We start from the raw sequence: 23,247 nt of genomic DNA on the forward strand, positions 1-23,247 counted from the left end.
TTTCTCATAGGACACGAAGGCTGTTTGGTTCAATAGCTTATGGAGCCTAAATGCATGAAAGGTAGAATAACCTACCCTCCCTTTCAAAAACCTCATCAGAGAAATTCTACCGTTAAATATTCAGCTTTTTGGTTAGAAAGTTAGGTCAAGAATACAAAGATTCCTGAAGCTTAATATTTAATGCAGTAGAAAGAGCTTTGATTTCGGAGTCCCAAGATCCAAGTTTGAATCCTGGTTCTGCTGCTCACTACCTGTGTGACTTTAGACAAGTCACTTCCCCATCCTAGGCCTTAGTTTCATTATCTGTAAAATGAGAAGGCTGGACTCCATGACCAATGATGACCAGTGATGATCCTTTCTTTTTTTATGATTTCTTTTTAAATCTTTTCTCAATTACATGTAAAAACACTTTTAACATTTATTTTTTTTCAAATTTTGGGTTCCGAATTCTCTTCCTACCTCCCCTCTCCCCACAATGAGAAAGCAAGCAATTTGATATAGGTTATACATGTGTAGCTGTGCAAAACACATTTCCATATAAGTCATGCTATGATAGAAAACACAGCCCCTTCCGAAAAACAAACAAACACAACAAACGAAAACCAACTCAGTGAGGGTCCTTTCAACTTTAGATCTTTGAAAGTTAATCAAAATTTGATTGGGTGTTTTCTCCTAATAATTACAACTGAGATCAACTTCCTTAAGAAAATTCCATTTTCAGTGATGAGGTGAAAAAGCAGGCATCATTTAGAGCTGTCTCTAGGGCAGAAGTGGGTGTGAGTTGAGAGGGTTGTGAGATTCTGGCAAATCAGAGCAACTTGAGGGCACTGGCCACAAGAACTGGGACAAGTTAAGACATTTACGCAACCAAATAAATTTTGGAAAAAATAGTAAGTGTCAAGCCTAATGTCACCATTCTGTACCCTGTGTCCACTGGATGCTTGGAATCTTTTCTGTAACCCATGTGATGACATCACAAAATCAACAGCTGCATGCCTTGGAAAGCAGGGTCTTCTGACATCAAATCATGCACATTTACCCAGAGTCACATTCAAACGATCCCATGTTCCATGCTCTCTCCCTAGCATGTTGTTGTATGTTCTTCATATTCAAAAAAGACCAATGATACCACGATGTTGGGGTTAAGGTACAGTGTGTTTGACTGTGGCTGATTAGTGTAATCTGAGATTGGAAGGCTGTACGACAGCTCAGGCACAAATAGTCCATTTGGAAATCTGGGATGGAGATATCTCTAGATTTGCATGTCTTACATTTCCTTTGTGCTACTGTGATTCTGCTTTGCTTGTGGAGCACAGTGCCTTCTTTGATGTGGGCATGTCATACTGTGCAGTCCTATGCCAGCATCTCCCATGTCTCAAATCAATACTAAAGTTCTCCAGAAAGATCTTGAGAGACAGTGTCATTGTACTGATTCTTCTTACCTCCATGTGAGTGCTTGCCTTGTATGAGTTCTCCATAAAATAGTAAACATATGTTTACCATTCAGGCTCTGTGATCCCATTGGAGTTGTGCTTTTTTTTTTTTGTAAGGCAATTGGGGTTAAGTGACTTGCCCAGAGTCACACAGCTAATGAGTGTTATGTGTCTGAGGCCAGGTTTGAACTCAAGCCATCCTGACTCCAGGGCTGGTACTCTATCCACTGCAGCACCTAGCTGCCCCATGGAGTTATGTTTTCTACAGTAGAGTTTGAATGCTTGTCAGTTCAACCCAAGAGAGAACCTCAGTGTCTAGCATCATGTCTTGCTAGATAATCTTCAGAATCTTCCTGAGACAATTCAAATGGAAGTGGTTCAATTTTCTGGTATTGCACTGGTATACTGGTCCAGGTTTCTCAGGCATGGTTCTGTAGACCTTCAGTTTGGTATGTAGCCTAATACTTTTCTCTCCCACACTCATATCCTATAATAATAGCTGACATTTCTGTCATGATTTAAAGTTTGCCAATCACTTTATCTACATTTTTCTCATTTGATACTATCTAGATATCCACCTTAAGTCACTGTCTTGCCATCTATACTTGACCTCCAGAAACTGTGTCCTGGGAGACAACTCATTTAGTTTTGGAACTCCCAGTCTGGGGCTGAGTTTCTCAATTAGTGAGTGCCCTATATTTGTTTGGCCCCAATCAATTACTCAATCATTCAATGAATCAACCAGCTGTTATTAACTACCTACCATATGCCAGGCACTATATTAGGTACTGGGGATACAAAGGGGAAAAAAAGAAATAGTCTTTGCCTTCAGAAAGACTTACATTGTATTAGGAGAGAAAACTCATGCATGAATAAGTATATAGAAAATATATACAACATAAATCCAAGGCTCATGGAGGGTACTATCACATGGGAGGCTTCACATAGAAGGTTTTGCTTGAACAGAAGTTTTTAAAAAATATATTCAAGGCTTAATTTTATTTACTATGACAAAAACAAAAAAAATTTTCTGTGCTCATAATTAATTGAACAAAATTTTGAAGGAAACAAGGGATTTTAAGAGGTGGAGGTAAGGTGGAAGTACATTCCAGGTTTGTGGGAGAGTCAGTGTAAAGGCTTGTATGAAGAATAATAATAAGGTCAGTTTGTTCAGAACTTACAGTCCCAAATGGGGAGCAATATACAATAGAGGTTGCAAAGGTAGATTGGGTCTAGACTATAAAGACTTGAAAAGTTAAACAGATGAGCTTTTATTTGATAATAGAAGTAATAAGAAGCTATCGGATTTTCTTGACTCAGGAAGGAATATGGTCAGACTTGCATTTCAGGTAAATCACTCTGGCACCTGTTCTAAGGATAGATTAAAGATAGATTGGTCCCAGACCAGCCCATATTTTATGAACTTTAATCCCATCAATACTACTGATTGCTTTTAGAAAGGATGTATCAATTGACTTCCCAATGGTTCTACTCACCATCTGTACAATTTCCCATAGCAAAATACCTTCCTTTCCCTGGCCACCACTCCTCTATATACATTGCCTCCTATAATCTAGGTGACACATTTGATAGAATCCTGGGCTTAAATCCAGGAAGTCCTGAGTTCAAATCCAGCCTCAGACACTTACTAGCTGTGTGACTCTGAATAAGTTACTTAACCTTTGTTTGCTTCAGTTTCCTCAACAGTAAAATGGAGATAATAATAACATTTATGTCTCAGGCTTCTTGTGAGGATCAAATGAGATAATATTTGTAAAGCACTTAGCACAGTGCCTGGCACATAATAGATGTTAATTAATGCTTATTCCCTCCTTTCCTCTCTTATTTTTTAAGATAATTTTTTTAAAATTAAATTTTATTTTCAGTTCTAAATTCTCTCCCTCTTTTGTTTCTTCTCTCACCCATTGGGAAGGCAAGAAAAAGAAAACTTATTACAAATATGTATGGACATATAAAAGAAATTCACATTGGCCATGTTCCAAAAAAAGAAAGAAATAGAAGAAAATATGTTTCAGTTTGCACTCTGAGTCCATCAATTCTAGCTTTTATTACTTCTCAAATGGACTATTGTAACAATCTCTTAAGAGGTTTCCTCATTTGCATTTTCTCTCTCTTGAAATCCATTCTGCTCATTATTATAGATTGATCTTTCTATTATATTCATCTGATATTCTGTAACATCAAAATTCCTTAGACTAGCATTCAAAGGCCTCTGTAATCTGGTGCCCGTATAATCTTCGACCTCTAGAGAAACTGGTCTGTTCACTCGCCATTCTTCAAATACAACCTGAACTTTCCTGCCTCTGTCCTAGCATTTATGTTGTTCTATCCACCTTAATAAACCTTTTCACTCATTACCTCCATTACTCTAAAAGCTTACCCATCATTCAGGGTCCACCTCAAATTTTACCTCATTCACGAAACCTCTCACAATCCCAGCTGTAAGCAATCTCTCCTTCCTCTATATTCCCATTGCATTTTGTTCTACCAGCCTAATGAAATTTACTTGCCATATACTCTCCTCCCAACTCCTGCTAGATTGTAAGCTCACTGGGGACAGGAGCCACTTTATTTGTTCTTGTATACTTTTCACCATCTAACATAAGGGCTTGAATAGAATAGATGCTCAGTCAATGTTGAGTTGAATTGAATTTTAGAGTTGATAAATTACCCAAGAAAGGTTTTCTCAAAAGGAGAATTTAGAAAGCATTTTAAGATGAGGTGCAAGGGTTACATCAAATGGGCAGTAGAAAGTTGTGCTCTATTATCAATATATTTGTTTTTTCTTGTTGAGGTCAACCAGTCACCAGGTCTATTATCCACACTTACACAGTTCCCAATTCTCTCTCATTCTCTACTATACTTTATCCATATTTTCTCAATGTCACATTGCTGGTTAAGTATAGTCAATGCTCACATCTGTTTAGCCTACAGTGTTGCAAACAGTCTCCACTGCTACACAGAAGCATACTTGTGCTAAGTTGTGAAGTAGGTAAAGTTTGTCTTTCTCTTTCCTATACAATTTTTTTGTTTCCTGGCATCCTGCCTCTCCCAACAAGTACCATTTAAATACAGAATTTTCTATGGAGAGTAATGTGAAGGTGCCATCAGCAGGAACTCTTCAGTTAAGCTGAGTAGAGGAAACTGTATTGGGGGGAACCTTGGAATTGTTGAAAGTGTTAAATAATGTCCCAAATGTAATACAGCCCATCCCTTCCTCCGATTCAATTCTGAAACATGCTCAAATATAGGGATGGGCCAGCTCATGCCTTTATCTGGGCAAAAGGTCATTCAATAGACAAATCTCTAACAAATGACATAATTTGACAATGTAATTATTAATGGTATATCTCTATCTATCTATCTATCTATCTATCTGTCTGTCTGTCTGTCTGCCTATCTATCTATCTATCTATCTATCTATCTATCTATCTATCTATCTATCTATCTATCTATCTATCTATGAATTCCTAGAAAGGATAGTATTAGGTTACAAATCAATATAGCTCAGCTACTGTCATTGGGTATATTTTGACTTGAGGCTAATTAGCTTACCTAGCATCAGAGGAAGAGCAAGAAAGCAGAGCTTCTGTTTGCTAGTCTATCATAGAGGAGAGAGGGAGAAGACAAGGGAAGGGTAGAAATACTTATTACCATTCCACTCATGGAACCCATGGGCAGGGTGTTACACCAAGCCTACTTTATATCTTTCCTATTACTCTCAGTCTAGCTGGTCCTGTGTAAAAACCTTCTTTAGCCACAGACTGTAATTTGCAGTTCAGCTCCTCCTAAAAATTGGAAGTAAAATCCCACCTTGTGCTTTTTCAAACTCTAGACTAGGCCTGAGAGCCACAGGCAGTTTTCAGGCAAGGAGCTCTACCCATGTTAATAGAAATCTGACTTTTTAATCTGGTCACATGGGCTACTACTATCCCTTTCTCCTTTTTCTAGGACCTACTAATTCTTGTAGAAGCTGAGTGATGAAAGCATACATTTTTATGTCCCTGAATCTAGAGAGTTGGAAGATAAGGATGTGTCAATCTACAATTACTGTATTATCACAGTTGCTAATTAGGTAGCATTCTATTGTATCCATTTCCCTGCAGACTGGCTGATATGATTCAGAAGGCTTCAAAATGAAAATGGAGGAGGAGAAGAAGAAAGAAGTCAAGATGTAGCAACAATATTGTAAAGGGCAGGATATATAATGAAGTCAGAAAAATTAAAGCAAAAGTCATGGCATGATCAATTTAGAGCTGAAAGGGATTTCAGAAGCCAACTCCCTTATTTTACAGATGAGGACACTGAGACTCAGGGTGGTTAAATGACTTGTCCAAGTTTTTTAATACACAAGAGACAATGATGAGGAAGAAAGGCAGTATTAATGCTCATGGACTCAGATGTCTATGCATGGATTACAGACAGTAAGAAAATTGAATTAGAGATTTTAATATGGCAATGTAAATATTACCTAAGTATCTTTTAGGTCCTTGCTAAAAGCAGAGCACTTAATATAATCTTGCTGGTAATTTAATGACTTAGGATATTAATCAGTAGTCTAGATTTCAATTTTACCTATAAGAAGGAACTGATGAGTGAAGTTCATATATCTATAGCTGGAAGGGACTTGACAGGCCACTCTCCTCATTGTATAGATCAGGAAATTGGAGTCCTGATGAGTTAAGTGATTTGTCCAAAGTCATTGCAGGTAGTGAGCATCAGAGGAAAAATCTGAACCCAGACCCTCAGACTCCAAAGTCAAAGGTTTTTCTACTTGATTATATATTAGCAGTGACTATAGTATCTTAGACTTGGTGATAAGTAAGGAGATGGATTATAGGCATAGAATGACATATGCCCTACATGTTAGAAATACAGATTTAATAAAAATAAGATCATGTGACCTGAGAGTCTAAAAGAGTCCATTAAAGGAGGATGGGAAGTTCTCAAGAGGGAAATTCTGGTGATGGAGTCACAAAGGATTTCACTGAAGATGTATTGGGGTGTGTGTGTGTAAAGTGCTGCTATTTATGAATAGGGTGGTCATGAATGAACTCAGATTAAGAAAGAATCACTACCAGAAACTGGGTGAAGGGAAATACTTGAGGATGATAAAAGGGAGTAAACTATGAAGGATAGTGTAATTAAGAAGGTGAATCTTAGTTTGAATTGAAATTTGCAATAAATGATAAAGTTAATAAAAAGAGGTTTTTTTTGCTATGCTCTTTAACCCAGTCCTACTCCAATGTATCATCTAGTGGAGGTGACTGGATCCTCAAAGCTTACATCAGGGTTGCACAAATTCTGATAAGTTCTATCACAGGGGAAAATCTTTGAAAATGGTCCTGGTAATATACTGTGTCTGCTTTCTGAGGACTAGCCTAACTAAGCATGGTAAAGCTCAGCTATGGTAACCCACAAAACAACCAAAACTACTCTGTGCTCTGTTCTGTGTGACTCCCTTTCATTTCTTCAGTTACATTGTCAGAGTGGCATGAAGGGGGGCAAGGGTAAATATGAAGAATCACAGTCTTTAAACTATCTGTGAAGATTAACTTAGATATGAGATTCTCAGCTAATGACTAACAAATGTACATTGTATTAGAGCAACTGAACTGTATTAGTCCTAACATTCTCACTATAAACAAAACCAGAAGACAGAAGGAAGCTGAAGATAAATGGAGAGATGGCTTGTGATTTCCGCCTGGAAATAAAGAAGTCTACAATAAACAGCAACAATAAATATCATTTCATGGGATATTTGGTTGTCTTGTATTGTAGTGCTTATGACAAATATCTGTGAAACGACCACCATGAAAATAGTTCTGTTTATTCATTAGCATCTATTTCAGAGAATAAATATAAATTGTCAGGTTTTTTTTTTTTAGCATGGTGCCAGCACATAGGAAGTGATTCATAAATGCTTTTCGGCTGATTGACATAGAGAAATTTGATAAAGAAGTTGATAATTCCCCAAATTAAATCAACACATTATTTGATATTTGGTTACTTCATCGAAAAGATAGAAAATATGAGAACAAGAAAAATATGTTGTAAAATATGGAGCAGGGGTAGGGTATAAGAGAAGTCAAAGAATGAAATTCTACACAAAATCCTCAAGCCTCTACTTTGTGAATATTTTCTTTAATTAAAAAAAAAACTAGAAGGCATTGGAAATGGTGACAAATAAATAATGTTACAAAGAATGAAAATGATTTGATTTGAACAATCGGGAGATGATATTCTTGATGTGGGAGTCATTCCTGAATCAGCTGTGTTGTAACAAGTCTGTCTTCTTAGCGCTAGTTAGCGCTCCACTAACTCTTTGGAATAAAGATAAAAATTGATGCAGAGCTACAAAGAATAAAAATGAGAAAGGAAGGCATCTGCAATTAAAATAGCTCCAACTAGTCTGATTTTACAAGTTATTAAATAAAGAGGACATGGATAGTGGAAATTGACACCAATGACAATATCTTCATGCTCACATTGAATGGATTTAAATGAATCATGATGAAAAGAATACCAAAAGAGACTAAAGACCATTATAATTAACAAATGCTTGCCTTACTTGCCAAGAGGAAAGAGAAAGCAGCCAAGAATAACGCAAGTTTAAAATATAAGTTCATTTATAAAACTTTGTGAATGAAACTCCATAAAATTTCTTGGAGTGGATCATGGAAAATTATGAGCATCATCACCACATTCAATGGAGAGAAGTAGTAGCAAGGAAAAAAAAAAGAGAGCTTTTTTTTTTTTTTGCTAGGCAATGGGGTTAAGTGACTTGCCCAGGATCACACAGCTAGTAAGTGTTATGTGTCTGAGGCCGGATTTGAAGTCAGGTCCCCCTGAATCCAGGGTCGGTGCTCTATCCACTGTGCACCTAGCTGCCCCAAAATATATGAGCTTTATGAGAGCCCTAATTAAGCCCAGTTTTCCTGAGTGCATTCAAATAAGAAATACAGACAATGGGCAGAAGAGAGGAAAGATCTGCAAAGATATTTTTGAAAGACAGATTTTCAAAGAAAGTGAAGCTATCACGTCTGGACCATAACTCCAAGTCCAAGGTTAGTTGGTTGGTTGTTGGTTGTCCTTCGTTCTTTTTTTGTTTTTGTTTTTTAGGCAATGGGGTTTAGTGACTTGCTCAGGGTCACACAGCTAGTAAGCATTATGTGTCTGAGGTCGGATTTGAACTCAGGTCCTCCTGAATCCAGGGCCAGTGCTCTATCCACTGCACCACCTAGCTGCTTCCAGTTGTCCTTCATTCTTGAAGAGAACCAAAATGACATCACTATGTTAGAGTCAAGTTTCAGTGTGGCTGACCAGAGCAATATGAGCTCAGAATGTTCTACTGTGGGTTGGGCATAAATAGCCCATGTGAACATTTGGGATAGATTCTCTAAATTTGTGCATCTTGTGTTTCTTTTGAGCTATTTCAATTCTGCTTTGCTCATAGACCACTGCACCTTCTCTAAATAGAAATTTCATTGGAGAGAATAAAGATGGAAGATACAAATGGACTAGAACAAGTGTATAAAGAGAAGATTGGTGCTAGAAGCAATACAATTTTCAGTGTTGAAGGGTTGATTTTTCATTTATCTAAAGATCACAAAATTATCAAGGGAATGGAAAAAATTAAGAACTTGTCAATAATTATCCAAACATGTATTTAATTTATATATCTAAAATTTTATTTGAATAATCTATATAAATAGTAAATGAATTCTTTGTGAGGTATTGGAAAGGAACAGATGGGCTTTCTCAAATGAGCATCTGCTGTTGACCACATCTTTAGGAATACTAATGTGGCATCTTGAAAGAGGAAAGAATGGAGATGAGAGATTAGAGGCAGGAAGACCAATTAGTAGATTATTGCAGTAATCTAGTTGAGAGACAATTATGGTAATATGGTGATGAACTGGAGTGGTGGCTGTGGGAATGAAGAGAAAAGAACAAATGCAAGCAATATTCTGGGGCTATAGATTCAATAGGAATTTCCAACTAATTAGACATGCAAAGTAAAGGTGAGGGAAAGGTTGAATATGACTTCAAGATTGTGAACCTGGATGGCTGGAAAAATAGCAGTGCCTTCAAAAGAAACCAGGAATTTAGAAAGAAAAGTAGACTTGGGGGTTAGAGGGCATGGGGGCAGGAGGAAAAAGTTATATTTCAACATATTTAATTAGAGATGCCTATAGCACTTCCAGGCATTGATATCCAACAGATGCTTGGTAATGCAGGACTGGTATGGAGGAAAGAGATGAGGTATGAGTATGTAGATTTTGGAATCACCTCATAGAGGTGACAAGTAAATGCCTGTGGAAAGATTAGATCATATACAGAGAGAATAGAAGGGGGTCCACAATAGAGTGTTTGGGTATACTTACACATGTACAGAGTATAGTAGGTAACTGTGATGCAGTGTAGGAGACCGACAATGAGTGTGCATTCAGTGTGCTAAAGTGTCATAGAAGCTAAGGGAAATAGAGAGTAAAGAGAAAGAGGGGATAGTTAAACATTTTGAATACTTCAACAAGGCAAAAGAGTATGAGGGCTGAGAAAAAACTATTGGATTTAGTGTTTTAGGGACCACTGGTTTAGTGTTTTAGGGACCACTGGTAACTTTTAGAGATGAGTTTCAGATAAGTAGTGCAGTAGTAGGCCAGACTGCAAGAGACTGAGAAGTGACTGGTTATGAAGTAGAGGCAGGAAGGAGAGAAAACTTTTTAGTAGTTTAGTATTAAATAGGAGAAAGAAAATGGGCTAGCCCCTGGGTCAAATGAACTTTTTTAAGGGAAGAAGAGATCTATAGGTATTGGTAAGCTGTAGAAAGATGGAAAATAGGGCAATATTGAAGATGAAAGATATATATATGTACACGCACACACATGCACACACACATATATGATAAAAAGTATAAAAGAGATAAAGATATAAAAGTATATATATATATATATATATATATATATATATATATATACAAAGATAAATATAAAGGCATATATGTGTAAACACACATATGTAGTATAAAAAATAAAACAATAATCAAAGAGTCAAATACTACAAAGACAGGAAGTAGTGGGATTGAGGGCACAAGTAGAGGGGTTAACTTTGTCAAGGAGAAAGGCCACTTCAGATACCTAAGCAAAGGAACAGGAAGATGGTTGACAGTGCAGAAGGCTTGGGGAAAACAAGAGTGCTCATGATAGATAGCCATGGTGTTTTTGGTAAAATAGGAAGTGAAATAATCTATTGAGAGAGAAGGGAAGGGGGTTGATGTTGGGAGTTTGAGAAAAGGTTTGGAACAGCCACTATTGGGATCATGATATGGAATTCATCATGGAATAATGTCAGTGAGGCACAGTTGGGATTAATTAAATTGAATTTGTCATGGAGTTAATTGACATTTTTTTTTAGTCATATGAGAGTAGAAATAGAGAAGGCAAATGGTGGGGGTTACCCAAAATCGAGGAATGATAGTAACATAAAAGAGAAAGAGGTTAAAGCATGAAACATAGTAGATACTTGAATTTGCCAGCTGTCACTGGATCAAGACTGTAAAAGGAGAAAAGTGAGTTTAGAGCAGAAATGATGAATTGGGAGAACATGTTAAGTATGGTGGTACTAGGGAAGACATATAACTTTAGAGGGAATGAAACACGGGGAAAGATAGTGGGTGATGTAAATGAAGTATCAATGTTATAATGTATACATTACATATATATGTATATATATGTGTATGTATATGTATATGTAAATGAAGTAGGTGATCAGAAGAGTTCCCAGATCAATTTGATGAACCTACTGGGAATTGAGACTTCATTAAGAACCTTTGATTGTTTATACCTTTCCCTAGAGGATATGGACTTGCCTATGAGCACCTTGATAGGAGGATACAAGACAATTCTAATGAACTGATATTGCCCTAAGAAGAATTGGTTTGTTTGGAATCACTCCTTCTCTCCTCTTAGGGGATGAGTTTTAGTGACTGGGGCTGTAAAAACAATTTTTAACATTTATTTAAAAATTTGCATTCCAAATTCCCTCCCTGAGATGATAAGCAATCTGATATAGGTTATACATGTGCAATCATGTAAAACATTTCCATATTAGTCATTTTGTGGATGAAAACTGGCTTAGACTTATGTGATGAAGTTTTGTGGGAAGATACACCCCGTTGTGCTAGCTAGCCTATGAAAGTGAGCTGATAGACCCTCTCAGGCCCACTCTCTCCTCCCCCACTTTTTGGCTTGATGCTTCTTCCTTTATCCCTTTCTTGTAGAGTGTAGAAAGTAGGTGGGGTAGGGGAGAGAATTTCTTCTTTCCAACAATCATTATTTTTTGCCTTGGGGCAGAAAGCACTGGGAAATGCATATGCTCACCTATGTTGCTCAGTATTTCAATAAACATTTATTAAGTGCTTCCTATGTGCCAGGCACTGTGCTAAACACTGGGTATATAAAGGCAAATGATTTTCCCTGCCCTTAAGGAGCTCACAATCTAAGAGGTGATATACTGAGAATGGCTTTCTCAACAGCCAGTGCAGTGGTGGAGTATCAAGAGTTGTTTCAAAAGCACACAGCACTATGTCCAAGTAGGGGCTATGAGGGGGAAATCCTCGTTCTAGAGTAGAGGGTCACAAATGTGGTATTTTTCAGAGAGTGTTGAGAACATAACTTGCATATGGTATTTGGTAAAGTAGGAAGTGCTACTTAAATGCTAGCTGTCACTATTGCATAAATGAATGAAAAGCATTTATTATATGCCAGGCACTGTGCTATGTGCCTTGATACAAATACAAAAAGCAAGGAAATTACACTCAAATAGAGGAAGACAGCGTATATAGGGAAACAGTGACCAGAGTAGGGTGTTTTGTCTGGGAAATCAGAAGTGCTGAGTGGAGTCATAGAACAGTTGAATGTTAGTGTTGATTTGAGTACTGTTCTCAGAGCTACAGATAGAAGTAGAGATGGGGTTGGGATGGTAGGAGGAGAGGGAAAGGTACATCCAGTGGTGTAATGCCATGCAGATGGCCAGAGAGCATCGTGGAAACTCTGGGTTGGGCTAGATATAGAGAACTCTCACCAACCAGAAGCCCAGGGCTGCTATTGCTGCTGCTCCTACTTCTCCTCCTCCTCTTCTCCATATGCATCTAGATAGAGTCCTCCCAATAATCTAATATGCCAATTCTTGATTCTTTCATGGACTCTGCCATGTGTCTGTTGCAGTAAACCTGCAGGGTATGAAATCTCAAGGATCATACTTTTCTGCTATAGCAACAGTTAGCCCTCTGTATACTTGAAAGTTATTCTGCTCCAGGACTTCCTCCTGAAGACCCATCAGCCTTCATGTGTTTAAAGGGTCTGTTGGGAAGACTTTTCACATTTAGATGATATCTGTCATTTCTCACTGTGCCAAAAAGATTCACAGGTGTTAAGTGGACTATGAATCCTGAGTCTTCAAAGGGAATTCTCCTTCCAGGACAAAGTCTCTATTTTGCTACTTGGGGTGACCAAGTGGTAGGTTTCCATAAAATTAAGTCTTTCAAAACAAAATCCCATGAGCTTGATGCAGCTTTAGGTATTTTTTTTTTTTAGTGTAGGGAGAGTTTAAATGTCAATAGTTCATGTTCATAGGATCAGAGGTTAAGAGCTGAAAAGGGCCTTAGAGGTCATTGAGTCTAACTTCCCTTCATTTTTATAAATTAGGAAACTAAGGCTCAGAGAGGTGACATAACTTGCCTGAGGTCACTTACCCATACCTTATAATAAATAGGAGAGTAAGGATTAGAACTCAAGTCTCCTCATCCAAATCCATTGCTTTCCCCCACTGTTTTATGTCTGGTCAAAATGCTGGATGCATTCAAATACGTGTCTGCATTCTTCAAAAATGACCTTTATTGCTAAAATCTCCCTGATACCTATACACCAGATGGTCAGTTGTTGTTATTGTCATCTATCCTTCATTCTCAAAGAGGACCATGATCAGGGAGGTGATGCCATGACATACAAGTGAATTGGATTTAAGTGAGGGAAGGCTGTGCAAAGTCACCAGCCTCACTCTCTTCTCTGGAGCCATGTGGGTCCAATGGCAAGATACAGATCAGGATGACTGGAGATGGCCCCTGATGCAGTGGGAGACCTTGGCCTTTTTAAGCTAAGGTCTTTAACAGTTCTCAGTTTGACTGAGGCAAGGCCCATTTAGTGATTAAAGCTAGGTAAGAAATGAGGCAGAGAATGGCCTCTTTTACCTAGTCAAAAACAAGAACAACAACAACAACAGTCTGGGAGGGGGAAGATCCTCCAAAATAGGAACCATTGCTATTTACATTCACTCTGAGCCAATCAAGGGCCTCTTAGGCCTCTGTTGCTGGAACAGTTTAGCTGTTATGACTTAGTCGGAATCATTCACCTTTATCACCAATGAGTGTGGCAGGTCAGGGTGAACCAAAAGGGTTTGGGATAAAGAAGACCTTCAGCTGGGTGAAGCCTTCTTGGATGTCTAGAATACACTGAAAAAATGCTTCTTTCTTTTATTTTCCAAATATATGTTCATTCATTCATCTATCTATTTATTCACGGTTCATTAACTAATTTGTTCATTTATACATGTATATGTACACATATGTATCTAAGTCTGTATCGATCCATCTATACTTAGGTTCCTTTTGAAAGAGAGTCATGATGGATGACACAGTTCTGAGACAAAAATTGATAAAATGCTAGTAGAATAATAATGTCAATTTTAGAGTATTTTATATTGTGCAAAGTGCTTTCATAAATATTATCTCATTCAGCCATCAGAACAACTTTGAGTAATAGAGAGGGCAAAGATTACTATCATCTTCAAAAGAAGTTCACGAGCTTGACAAAAATGCTTAATAGGCTTTTTGGTGACTTTTTTTTGGTGGTTTTTTGATGATATGTCTATATCATCAATCTAGAAGGCTTTGGGAGAATGGTGAGTTTCCAAGGGAGACTTAGCTGAAGTGACTTTGCTGAAGGGAAACTGAATACGTGATTAATACTTCTTTTTATTCTAGAGAAACTAGAATCAATTTATGAAACTCCCAAGAATTGAATATACTTCCTTCTAAATTTCTACTTTTTCCTTAGGGTTCAGTCATCACCTTGTACTGAGGTAATGAGGTTTTTCTTGGTGGCTTGAGAGTTGCTACCACTATGGGTACAGGAATTCTGGTCCTTTCTATGTTAGCAACGAGAATGAAACACAGTTATGGTTGATTGCACATCAGAGATGAATTCTGGACACTATGTGCTTCTTGGTTAACAAGGAAAGAGTATTTAAATGGGCTCAGTGCTGCTCACAGTGCTGACATACAGATGTTAAACCGACTGATTTCTGGGTGTGTTTGCTATGTTATATGTCAGAGAGCACAAACAAAGGTTAGGTGAGTCTCTGGGGACCTGTCAAGCTCTTAGTTTCAGGGTCTGGTGCTCCTTCATGTTCCTTTTCATTTTTGTCTTGTGTAGCCCTAATTGTTGTCCTTCTGGGACAGAGAGCCAGGAGTTCATGTGGCATGCACATACTCCAGATGCAGATATTATCTGCATGTAGGTTTTTGGGTGGGTCCTGTGCTACTCTGAGTATAGGACACAGAATATATTAAAAAGGGATGATGACATGGTAGATTTAGCATAGAGTCACATTTGAATCTTAATAACTGAGCTTAATATACTATTTTTGTAGGGGGAGGGAGTACCTGGTGTTGGGCTTGAGGATGTGACCCATCTTATAAATATTCTTAGCTACATATTCATGCTGCATGAACTGATTGCCTCTTCCAGGGGGAGGGGCTGATATTCAGGGCTACATAGAACAAAAGCAAAGAGGAGCACAAAGGAATAACAGACCACCACAGCTGAACAACTGCAAGGTTCCCAGAGATTTACCTCATTGTCTATTCCCACACTTTTTCACCTGAGAGATTATATGACTTGTCAAAATCATACATCTTGCTAGTGATAGAGTTGGGACCGGAACCCAAGTCTTCTGACTCTTTCTAGTTCAGCAGGTTTTAAATTATTTGGACCCCTTCACACTCTTAAAAATTATTGAGTGAAGCAAAATAGACTTTTGAGGAGGGACAGGATAAAAAGAGAAAGAGACAGAGAGACAAAGAGACAGAGACAGAGACCACGAAAGAAATAGAAGAAAATGGGATAGAAAGAAATACACAGTTAGTAACCATAACTGAGAATGTGAGTGAGATGAGCTCACCCATAAAAAAGAAGTGGGTAGCAGAATGAATTAGAAACCAGAATCCAACATTATATGGTTTACAAGAAACACGCTTGAAACAGAAACACATACACACAGTTAAAATAAAGGGCTGGAGCAGAATTTATTATGCTTTAGATGAAGCAAAAAAGGCAAGGGTAGCAGTCATGATCTCAAACAAAGGAAAAGCAAACTAGACCTAATTAAAAGAGATGATCAGGGAAACTATATTTTGCTAAGAGGTACCATAGACAAGGAAGTAATATAAAAATTTTAACAGCAAGTTTCTCTGAAAAACACCTCATTTTTCAAGTATATGCTGATTTGAACTGAGGCAAATTTATAAAAATAAGAGCCATTCCTCAATTAATAAGTGGTCAATGGATATAAATAGGCAGGTTTCAGAATAAGAAATCAAGGCTATCTATAGTCATGTGAAAAAAATGCTCTAACTCACTATTGATTAGAGAAATGCAAATTGAAACAACTCTGAGGTACTACCTAACAGCTATCAGAAATGACAAATGCTGGGGGGATGAGGGAAAATAGGCACACTAATGATGTGCTAGGTAGAGCAGTTCAACTGGTCTAACCATTCTGGAGAACAATTTGGAACTATGCCCAAAGGTCTATAAAACTGTGCATACCTTTTGACCTAGCAAAACAACTACTAGGCCTGTATCCCAAAGAGATCAAAGAAAAAGGAAAAGGATCTATGTGCACAACCGTATTTATAATATCTCTTTTCTTGTGGCAAAGAATTGGAAGTCAAGGGGCTGCTCATTAATTGGGGAATGGCTGAACAAGTTGTGGCATATGATTGTGATTTAGTATTGCTGTACCATGGGAAATGACACAGGACAACAGCATATCAGTATAACATTAAATATGGGAAATGGGGATGGTTTGAGGAAAAAAAACAACATGGCAAGACCTATGTGAACTGATGCAAAGTGAAGTGAGAAGAACCAAAGATCATCGTGCACAGTAAACAGCAATGTTGTTATGATGATGGACTGTGAAAGACTTGGCTACTCCAATGGATACAATGATTCAAGACAGTTCCAAGGGACTCAATTAAAAAAAAAAATTCATCTCCAAAGAGAGAATTGGTGAATTCTGAATGCAAACTGAAGTATAATTTTCTCACTTTATTTTTCTTGCTTTTTTGAAATATGGCTAACATAGAAGTATGTTTTGCATGAATTCACATGAATAATCAATATCATATTGCTTTTCTTCTCAGGGGGTGAGGGAAGGAGCTGGAGGGAAGTAGAGAATTTAGGAACTTAAAATTTAAAAAGAATGTTAAAATAATAAGTAATAAATTAAAATGTTGAGAAATGGAAATGAGATATTAAGGCACTAACTTTTCAAAACATTATTGATGGCCCCAAAGAACTTTTGTTGTGTGGGTTGTATCTATTGATATTACCACATTATTATAAGTAGCCATAGCCTTAGATATTATTATCTGAAAAACTGTCCTCAAAGAGTTGACGATCTAATTGTAGGGGAGGGAGTACACACACACATACACACACACGCACACACACACACACACACACACACTACAAGAATAAAAGTCAGAATGGGATGTGTATAAGAGAAGTCAGATAGAAATGAACCGAGAATCTAGGAGGGTGAGGCCATTTCTAGGGAGGAGATCAAAGAAATTTTAGGAGGAGGTAATGCATGATCTGAGTCCTGAAGGCAAGGATTTTAAGAGGCAGAGCTGGGAGATTGTGTCTGAGCCAAGGGTCTTACTTAGTGGGCATTCTCAATGCATGGAGGCTGGAGAGGAGAAGGAGAAGGGAAATGAGAAAGTATTTATTAAGCACCTGATATGGGCCAGGCACAATGCTAAGCACTTTGTAATTATTGTTTAATTTGATCCTCCTAACAACCCTGGGAGGTAGGGGCTGTTATGATCCCTATTTTACAGTTCAGGAAACTGAAACAGACAGAAGTTAAGTGACCTGAGCAGGGTCACACAGTTAGAAAGTGGCTGAGACTAGATCTGGACTCTGGCCTTTTTGACTCTGGGTCCGGCACTCTATCCACTATGTAACTTCAATGAAAATAATCCAGTATGGATGGACTGTGGAATGCATGAAGGAGAAGTAGATAAACAGGTCTGAAAAGTTAATTTGGAGTCCCAGTGGGGAAGGCTTTGAACACCTGGATAAGGAAGTGGTATTTTATTCTGGAGGCACTGGGGAGCCATTGAATGATTTCAGCAGTGAAATGATATGATCAGACCCATACATTATTAGGAGTAGCACGGGGAAGGATGGATTGGAAAGCAAGCCATTGGAGAAAGGGCAATCAGTAAGGAGGCCGTTGTAATAGTCAGATTTAGATATGCTTGCAGAAGAAGTGGAAAGGAGGGAACAGACATATATCTACTATGGAAAGATATAGGTAGCTGGTGGGATGTGGGCTTGGCCACATATTTGATAAACACATAATCTATGTCAGTTTTAAAAAGTACTGAACAGCAGAGATCCGAGGATAGATTTCTGGGGTAGTGTTAGAGACTCTCATCGAGGGTAGTATTCATCACACACACACACATACACACACACACATACACACACACACACACACGCACACTTTTTTTAAAGTTTTGAATTCCAAATTCTATCCCTCCCTCCCCTATATTTAAAATAATTTTTATTGAGGTTTTCTTTAAATGGATCCACCTAATGTTATCCTTTTAATTGTCTTAAGAGCATAAAAGTGGATTTTAGTGCTTCTATTTTTTTCCATCTAAGAATATTGTTTCTTGTCATGATCTGATTCATTTCCTTGACATGACCTCCATGTTCCAAACTAGGGAGCACTTCCAGATTCACCTCTTAAAACTTTCACCACCACCACCACCACCACCACCACACCACCACTACCACCAACTCTAGATGTAAAAGGTTTTTCTCATGAATGTCCTAAATCATACACAGCAACTTGTTAATAAATACCATGCATTTTATGGAGTCAGGGTGGTAAAATGGACTGAACCTATGAACTTGGGAAAGCGATTTCAATTCCCCTAAACCTTGGCTATGGGCGACTAGGTGGCATAGTGGATAGAATGCCTGGCCTGGAATCAGAAAGACCTGAGTTCAAATGTGGCCTCAGACACTTACTAGCTGTGTGACCCTGGGCAAGTCACTTCACCCTGTTTGCCTCAGTTTCCTCATCTGTAAAATGAGCTGGCAAAGGAAATGGCAAACCATTCTAGTATCTTTGCCAAGAAAACCCCAAATGGGGTCATGGAGAGTCTGAAACAACTGAACAGCAGCAAGAACAAAACCTCAGCTTTTCTGTAAAATGGGGATAAAAAAGTTCTCTCTTCTCAGATTGTTGTGGGCATGCAATGAGATAAGGTCTGTGAAAGTCCTTTTGAAGAATAAAATACTTTTCTTTTGCCTACAGTGATACATATAGTATGGTACGGTACTGGGAAGGAACATTGGGGTCATCCAGTACAACTCTTATTTAACAGTTGAGGAGGGGCAGCTAGGTGGTGCAGTGGATAAAGCACCGGCCTTGAAGTCAGGAGGACCTGAGTTCAAATCTGACCTCAGACCAAACACTTGACACTTAACTAGCTATGTGACCCTTGGAGAGTCACTTAACTCCAATTGCCTGAAAAAAACAATTGAGGAAACTGAGGCCTAGAGAAGTGACGTAGCTTGCCTTCAGTCACACAGGTAGCCAGTGGCGGAGCTGGGATTTGAATCCAGGTCCTCTAACTCCAAGTCCAGTGCCCGTAGCTCTTTCATACATATGCGTTGAACATCTGAGGACTGCTTTTGCCTCCTCTTCTTACCATCCATGTGACCTTCAGCATGTCATTCAAATTCTCCAGCCTCAGTTACTTCATCTGTACAAAGGGGATAATAATAAAATGTGTTTTGTATTGTTTTTAATAAAAATCAAATGACATAATGTGTGTTCTTTAAAGGCAGAGGCCTTGTCCAATTTACTTTATTCTGCCTTCAGTGTCTAGCATTGATCCTGGTACATAACAGGTGCACTTTAACGAGGCTTATTCAGTAGGTAAGAAAGGGAATGAATGGGAAAGGTCCTTTGAAAACTGTAAAGCATCTACAAACACCACCATGGCTAGGAACATGTAGCCTGAGAGCTAGAAGGCACTGTAGAGGTCAGCTAGTTCAATTTCCTCATTTCATTGGTGAAGAAATTGAGGCTCGGAGGGGTTGAGTTGCCCATGGTCACACAGGTAATTAGTGCCAAAGCTGTAATTTGAACAAAGATCTTTTAATTACAAATCTAACATGTCCTCCATTGTAGTATCCTTCTCTTCCCCTTCTTTCCTCTTTTTTTGCCCTCCTTTACCTTTTCTTTATCCCTCTCTTCCTCATTTTCTTTCTCCTTCTCCTCTATCACATATTTCTGCCTCTAGTCCCATTTCCTTTTCTTCTCTTTCTCCTTCCTCTTCTTCTTTCCCCTCTTCTCTTCTTCCCTCTCTTGTTTCTTTTCTTCTTCCCTCCCCTCCTCTTAAAAATTGTTCACCTAGGCCAAGTATGACAAACTCAGGCCCAGACAAGTGGCGTGAATACTTTCTCAGTAGGGTGGGAGAGCTGGGAGACAGACACCCCTGTGTGAGACTGAACCTAGAGAGACCATCACATGGTGGGGGGAGGAGCAAGGTGGGACAGGAGAGTAGCTCATTCCAATCACCACCTGGTAGTTTCTGATTGTAACTAATTATTATTCTTGCTAACTTGGTGCTAAGCTCAGTGCTGTCTAATTGATGAAGGACTGAAAGTCTGTGTACCATGCCATTTGGGCTTCACAAGAACCCTGGGAGGTAGGAACCACAGATATTTTGATCCCTAATTCAGAGATGGAGAAAGTGAGGCTGTTAGAAGTTAAAGAGTTGGGGCAATTAGGTGGTGCAGTGGATAGAGCACCTGCCCTGGAGTCAGGAAGACCCGAGTTCAAATCTGGCCACACACACATAATACTAACTAGCTGTATGACCCTGGGCAAGTCACTTAACCCCAATTGCCCTCACCAAAATAAATAAATAAATAAGAAGTTAAAGAGTCAGGGGGCAACTAGGTGGCACACTGGATAGAGCACTGGCCCTGGAGTCAGGAGGATCTGAGGTCAAATACGGCCTCAGACACATAACATTCACTAGCTACGTGACTCTGGGCAAGTCACTTAACCCTAGCCTAGCCAAAAAAACAAAAAACAAAAAACAAGAAGTTAAAGAGTCACACAACTGCTAAGTGTCAGAGGTGAGATTCAAACTCAGGTATTCCCTGAGCCCTCTTGAATCCTAGGAGACAGAGTCCATCTTCTGTGACATCCTCCTCACTGTCTTCTTCAGGGCGACCTTCACCTCTGTGTTCCTCAGACAATAGATAATGGGGTTGAGGAGTGGGGTGAGCACAGTATAGACTACTGACACTAGCTTATTATAGTCAAAAGAGTAGACAGCCCGGGGCCGGGCATAGATGAAGAGTGAAGCTGAGTAGAAGATGACCACTACAGCCAAGTGAGAGGCACATGTGGAGAAGGCCTTCTGTTGGCCTGAGGTGGAGGGGATCTTCAGGACAGTGGAGATGATGGAGATGTAGGAGAAGATGGTAACTAGGAGAGGAACGATCAGGATGAGCAATGCCAGGAGAAAGTCAATAAGCTCGGCCATGGACATGTCAGTGCAGGCCAGGTTCAGCAGTGGGGACACGTCACAGAAGAAATGATTCATGACATTGGGTCCGCAGTAGCCAAGGCGTGAGATGAAAAAGACTTTCCCTAGTGATATGGTAAAACCACTGAGCCAGGAGCTGGTGGCCAGACGGACACAGAGACCAGGGCCCATTATGGCCGGGTAGCGGAGTGGGTTGCAGATAGCTACATAGCGGTCATATGCCATGACACCCAGGAGTGCGCACTCAGTGCAGGCCAGTCCTAGAAAGAAGTAGAGTTGGGCCATACAACCCATGAAGGAAATGTGCCCAAATTTAGGTGCCAGGAAGGTATGCAGCATTTTGGGCACAGTGACAGAGATGTACCACACCTCCAGGAAGGACAGGTTACTGAGGAAGAGGTACATAGGCTTGTGAAGCGAAGGGTTGACTCTGATCAGAGTGATGATAATGATATTTTCAATGATAGTCAAAAAGTAGACCAGCAGGAACAACAGAAAGAGGGCCAGGTGGAGGCCCACAGAGCCAGGGAAGCCTAGGAGGATAAACTCAGTTACCCGTGTGTAATTGTTCCATGTAAACATGGCTGCCACAGAAATTTTCAATCTGAAAAAGTACCAAAGATAGTGAAGGTTAAACAAGTGGAGTACCAGGCAAAAAACAACAGTAATGACATTCCCCTTGGCCCCCCTGAAGCCCTGGGATTGGCACCATGTATAATCTGGCTTCAACATTCATTATCTCCTTTTCTTGGAATCAGAGAGCTGGTTTCAAGACCTACAGTACAACAATGCTTCAAACACTCTTTGCTAGTAGAATGGGAACTTCTTGAGAGCAAGGGCTATTTTATTTTTTATTTATTCTTTCTAGCATCTAAACACAGTGCCCTGCTGGCAACAGGTGCTTGTTAAATCCTTGCATAATTGATTTAATTATTGAGAGAATCATAGGATTATAAACCTAGAGATGAAAGGAGACTCATGGGCCATCTTAGTGAAGTGATGTGCCCAGGCCCTCCTATTCCTAGAATGTACTTTCCTTAAAGTGTGCTTTCCAGTGTACTGAGCTGTCTTGGTTTCCTAACAGAGGCCACTCCTTCTACTGATTTATTCTCCCCTTTTCCATAGATCACCACTCCCTCCATGCATTAGTAGATGATCATTGTGAGTTGCTGTGCGTGCCCTCCCCCTAAAAGTCCTCCTTTGGAGGCTGGCCATCTGTTGATGAACCTCTCTGGACTTGGCCAGAGTGGTCCTTGAAGTGTGTGTGGAGTTGGGCTTGTGCTCTGCTTAGCGTCTGAGCTGAACCTTAAAGATGGTAAAAACTTCAATAAGTCTAGAGAGGGAGGGCAGAAATTCCAGGGTTAATAATAATAGTATTGATAACAACAATAACAATGACAATATTGACTCCGGAGTTAGAGGCTCTGGATTAAAATCCCACCATGGACACTACCTGTGTGAAATTAGGCAAGTCACTTTTCCTTCTTGGGTGGGTCTCAGTTTCCTCATCTGTAAACTGAGAAGTTTGGCCTAGTTGGACCCTAAGATCCCCTTGTAGCTCTGAAGCTGTAATCCTCTCATTGTATGACAGCTCACATTCCTTTATTGCTTTAAGGTTATAAATCACTTTACTCACATTCCTTGTGTATCATGGGTATCATTGTTCCTCATCTGACAGATGGGGAAACTGAGGTTCAGAGACATGAAATGATTTGCCCAGCATTGCAAAGGTTGTAAATGTCAGAACTGGGGCTCAATTCTAGCTCTTCAGACTCCAAGAGGGGGGAAGCCCAGAGGATGGGTGGGAACCAGAGAGAAAGAAGTCTAGTTTGGCTGGAGCAGAGATGCCTTGGGAGGAGG

General features: G+C 39.2%; 1 protein-coding gene across 1 annotated transcript; it reads right to left on the reverse strand.

Moving 5' to 3' along the window:
- Positions 1–21,012: 21,012 nt before the first annotated feature.
- Positions 21,013–21,969, reverse strand: LOC110213970 (olfactory receptor 6B1-like). The gene has a single exon (XM_020994551.1). It carries the CDS (start codon positions 21,967–21,969, stop codon positions 21,013–21,015), a length of 957 nt encoding a protein of 318 aa, XP_020850210.1.
- Positions 21,970–23,247: the final 1,278 nt, after the last annotated feature.

This window comes from Phascolarctos cinereus, unplaced genomic scaffold (genome assembly GCF_003287225.1).
Source record: "Phascolarctos cinereus isolate Bilbo 61053 unplaced genomic scaffold, phaCin_HiC Scaffold_3;HRSCAF=262, whole genome shotgun sequence".
NCBI classification, from domain to species: Eukaryota; Metazoa; Chordata; class Mammalia; order Diprotodontia; family Phascolarctidae; genus Phascolarctos; species Phascolarctos cinereus.

Excerpts from the sequence above, each read along its gene's own strand:
- LOC110213970 (XM_020994551.1), bottom strand. The coding sequence starts at position 21,969 with ATGTTTACATGGAACAATTACACACGGGTAACTGAGTTTATCCTCCTA.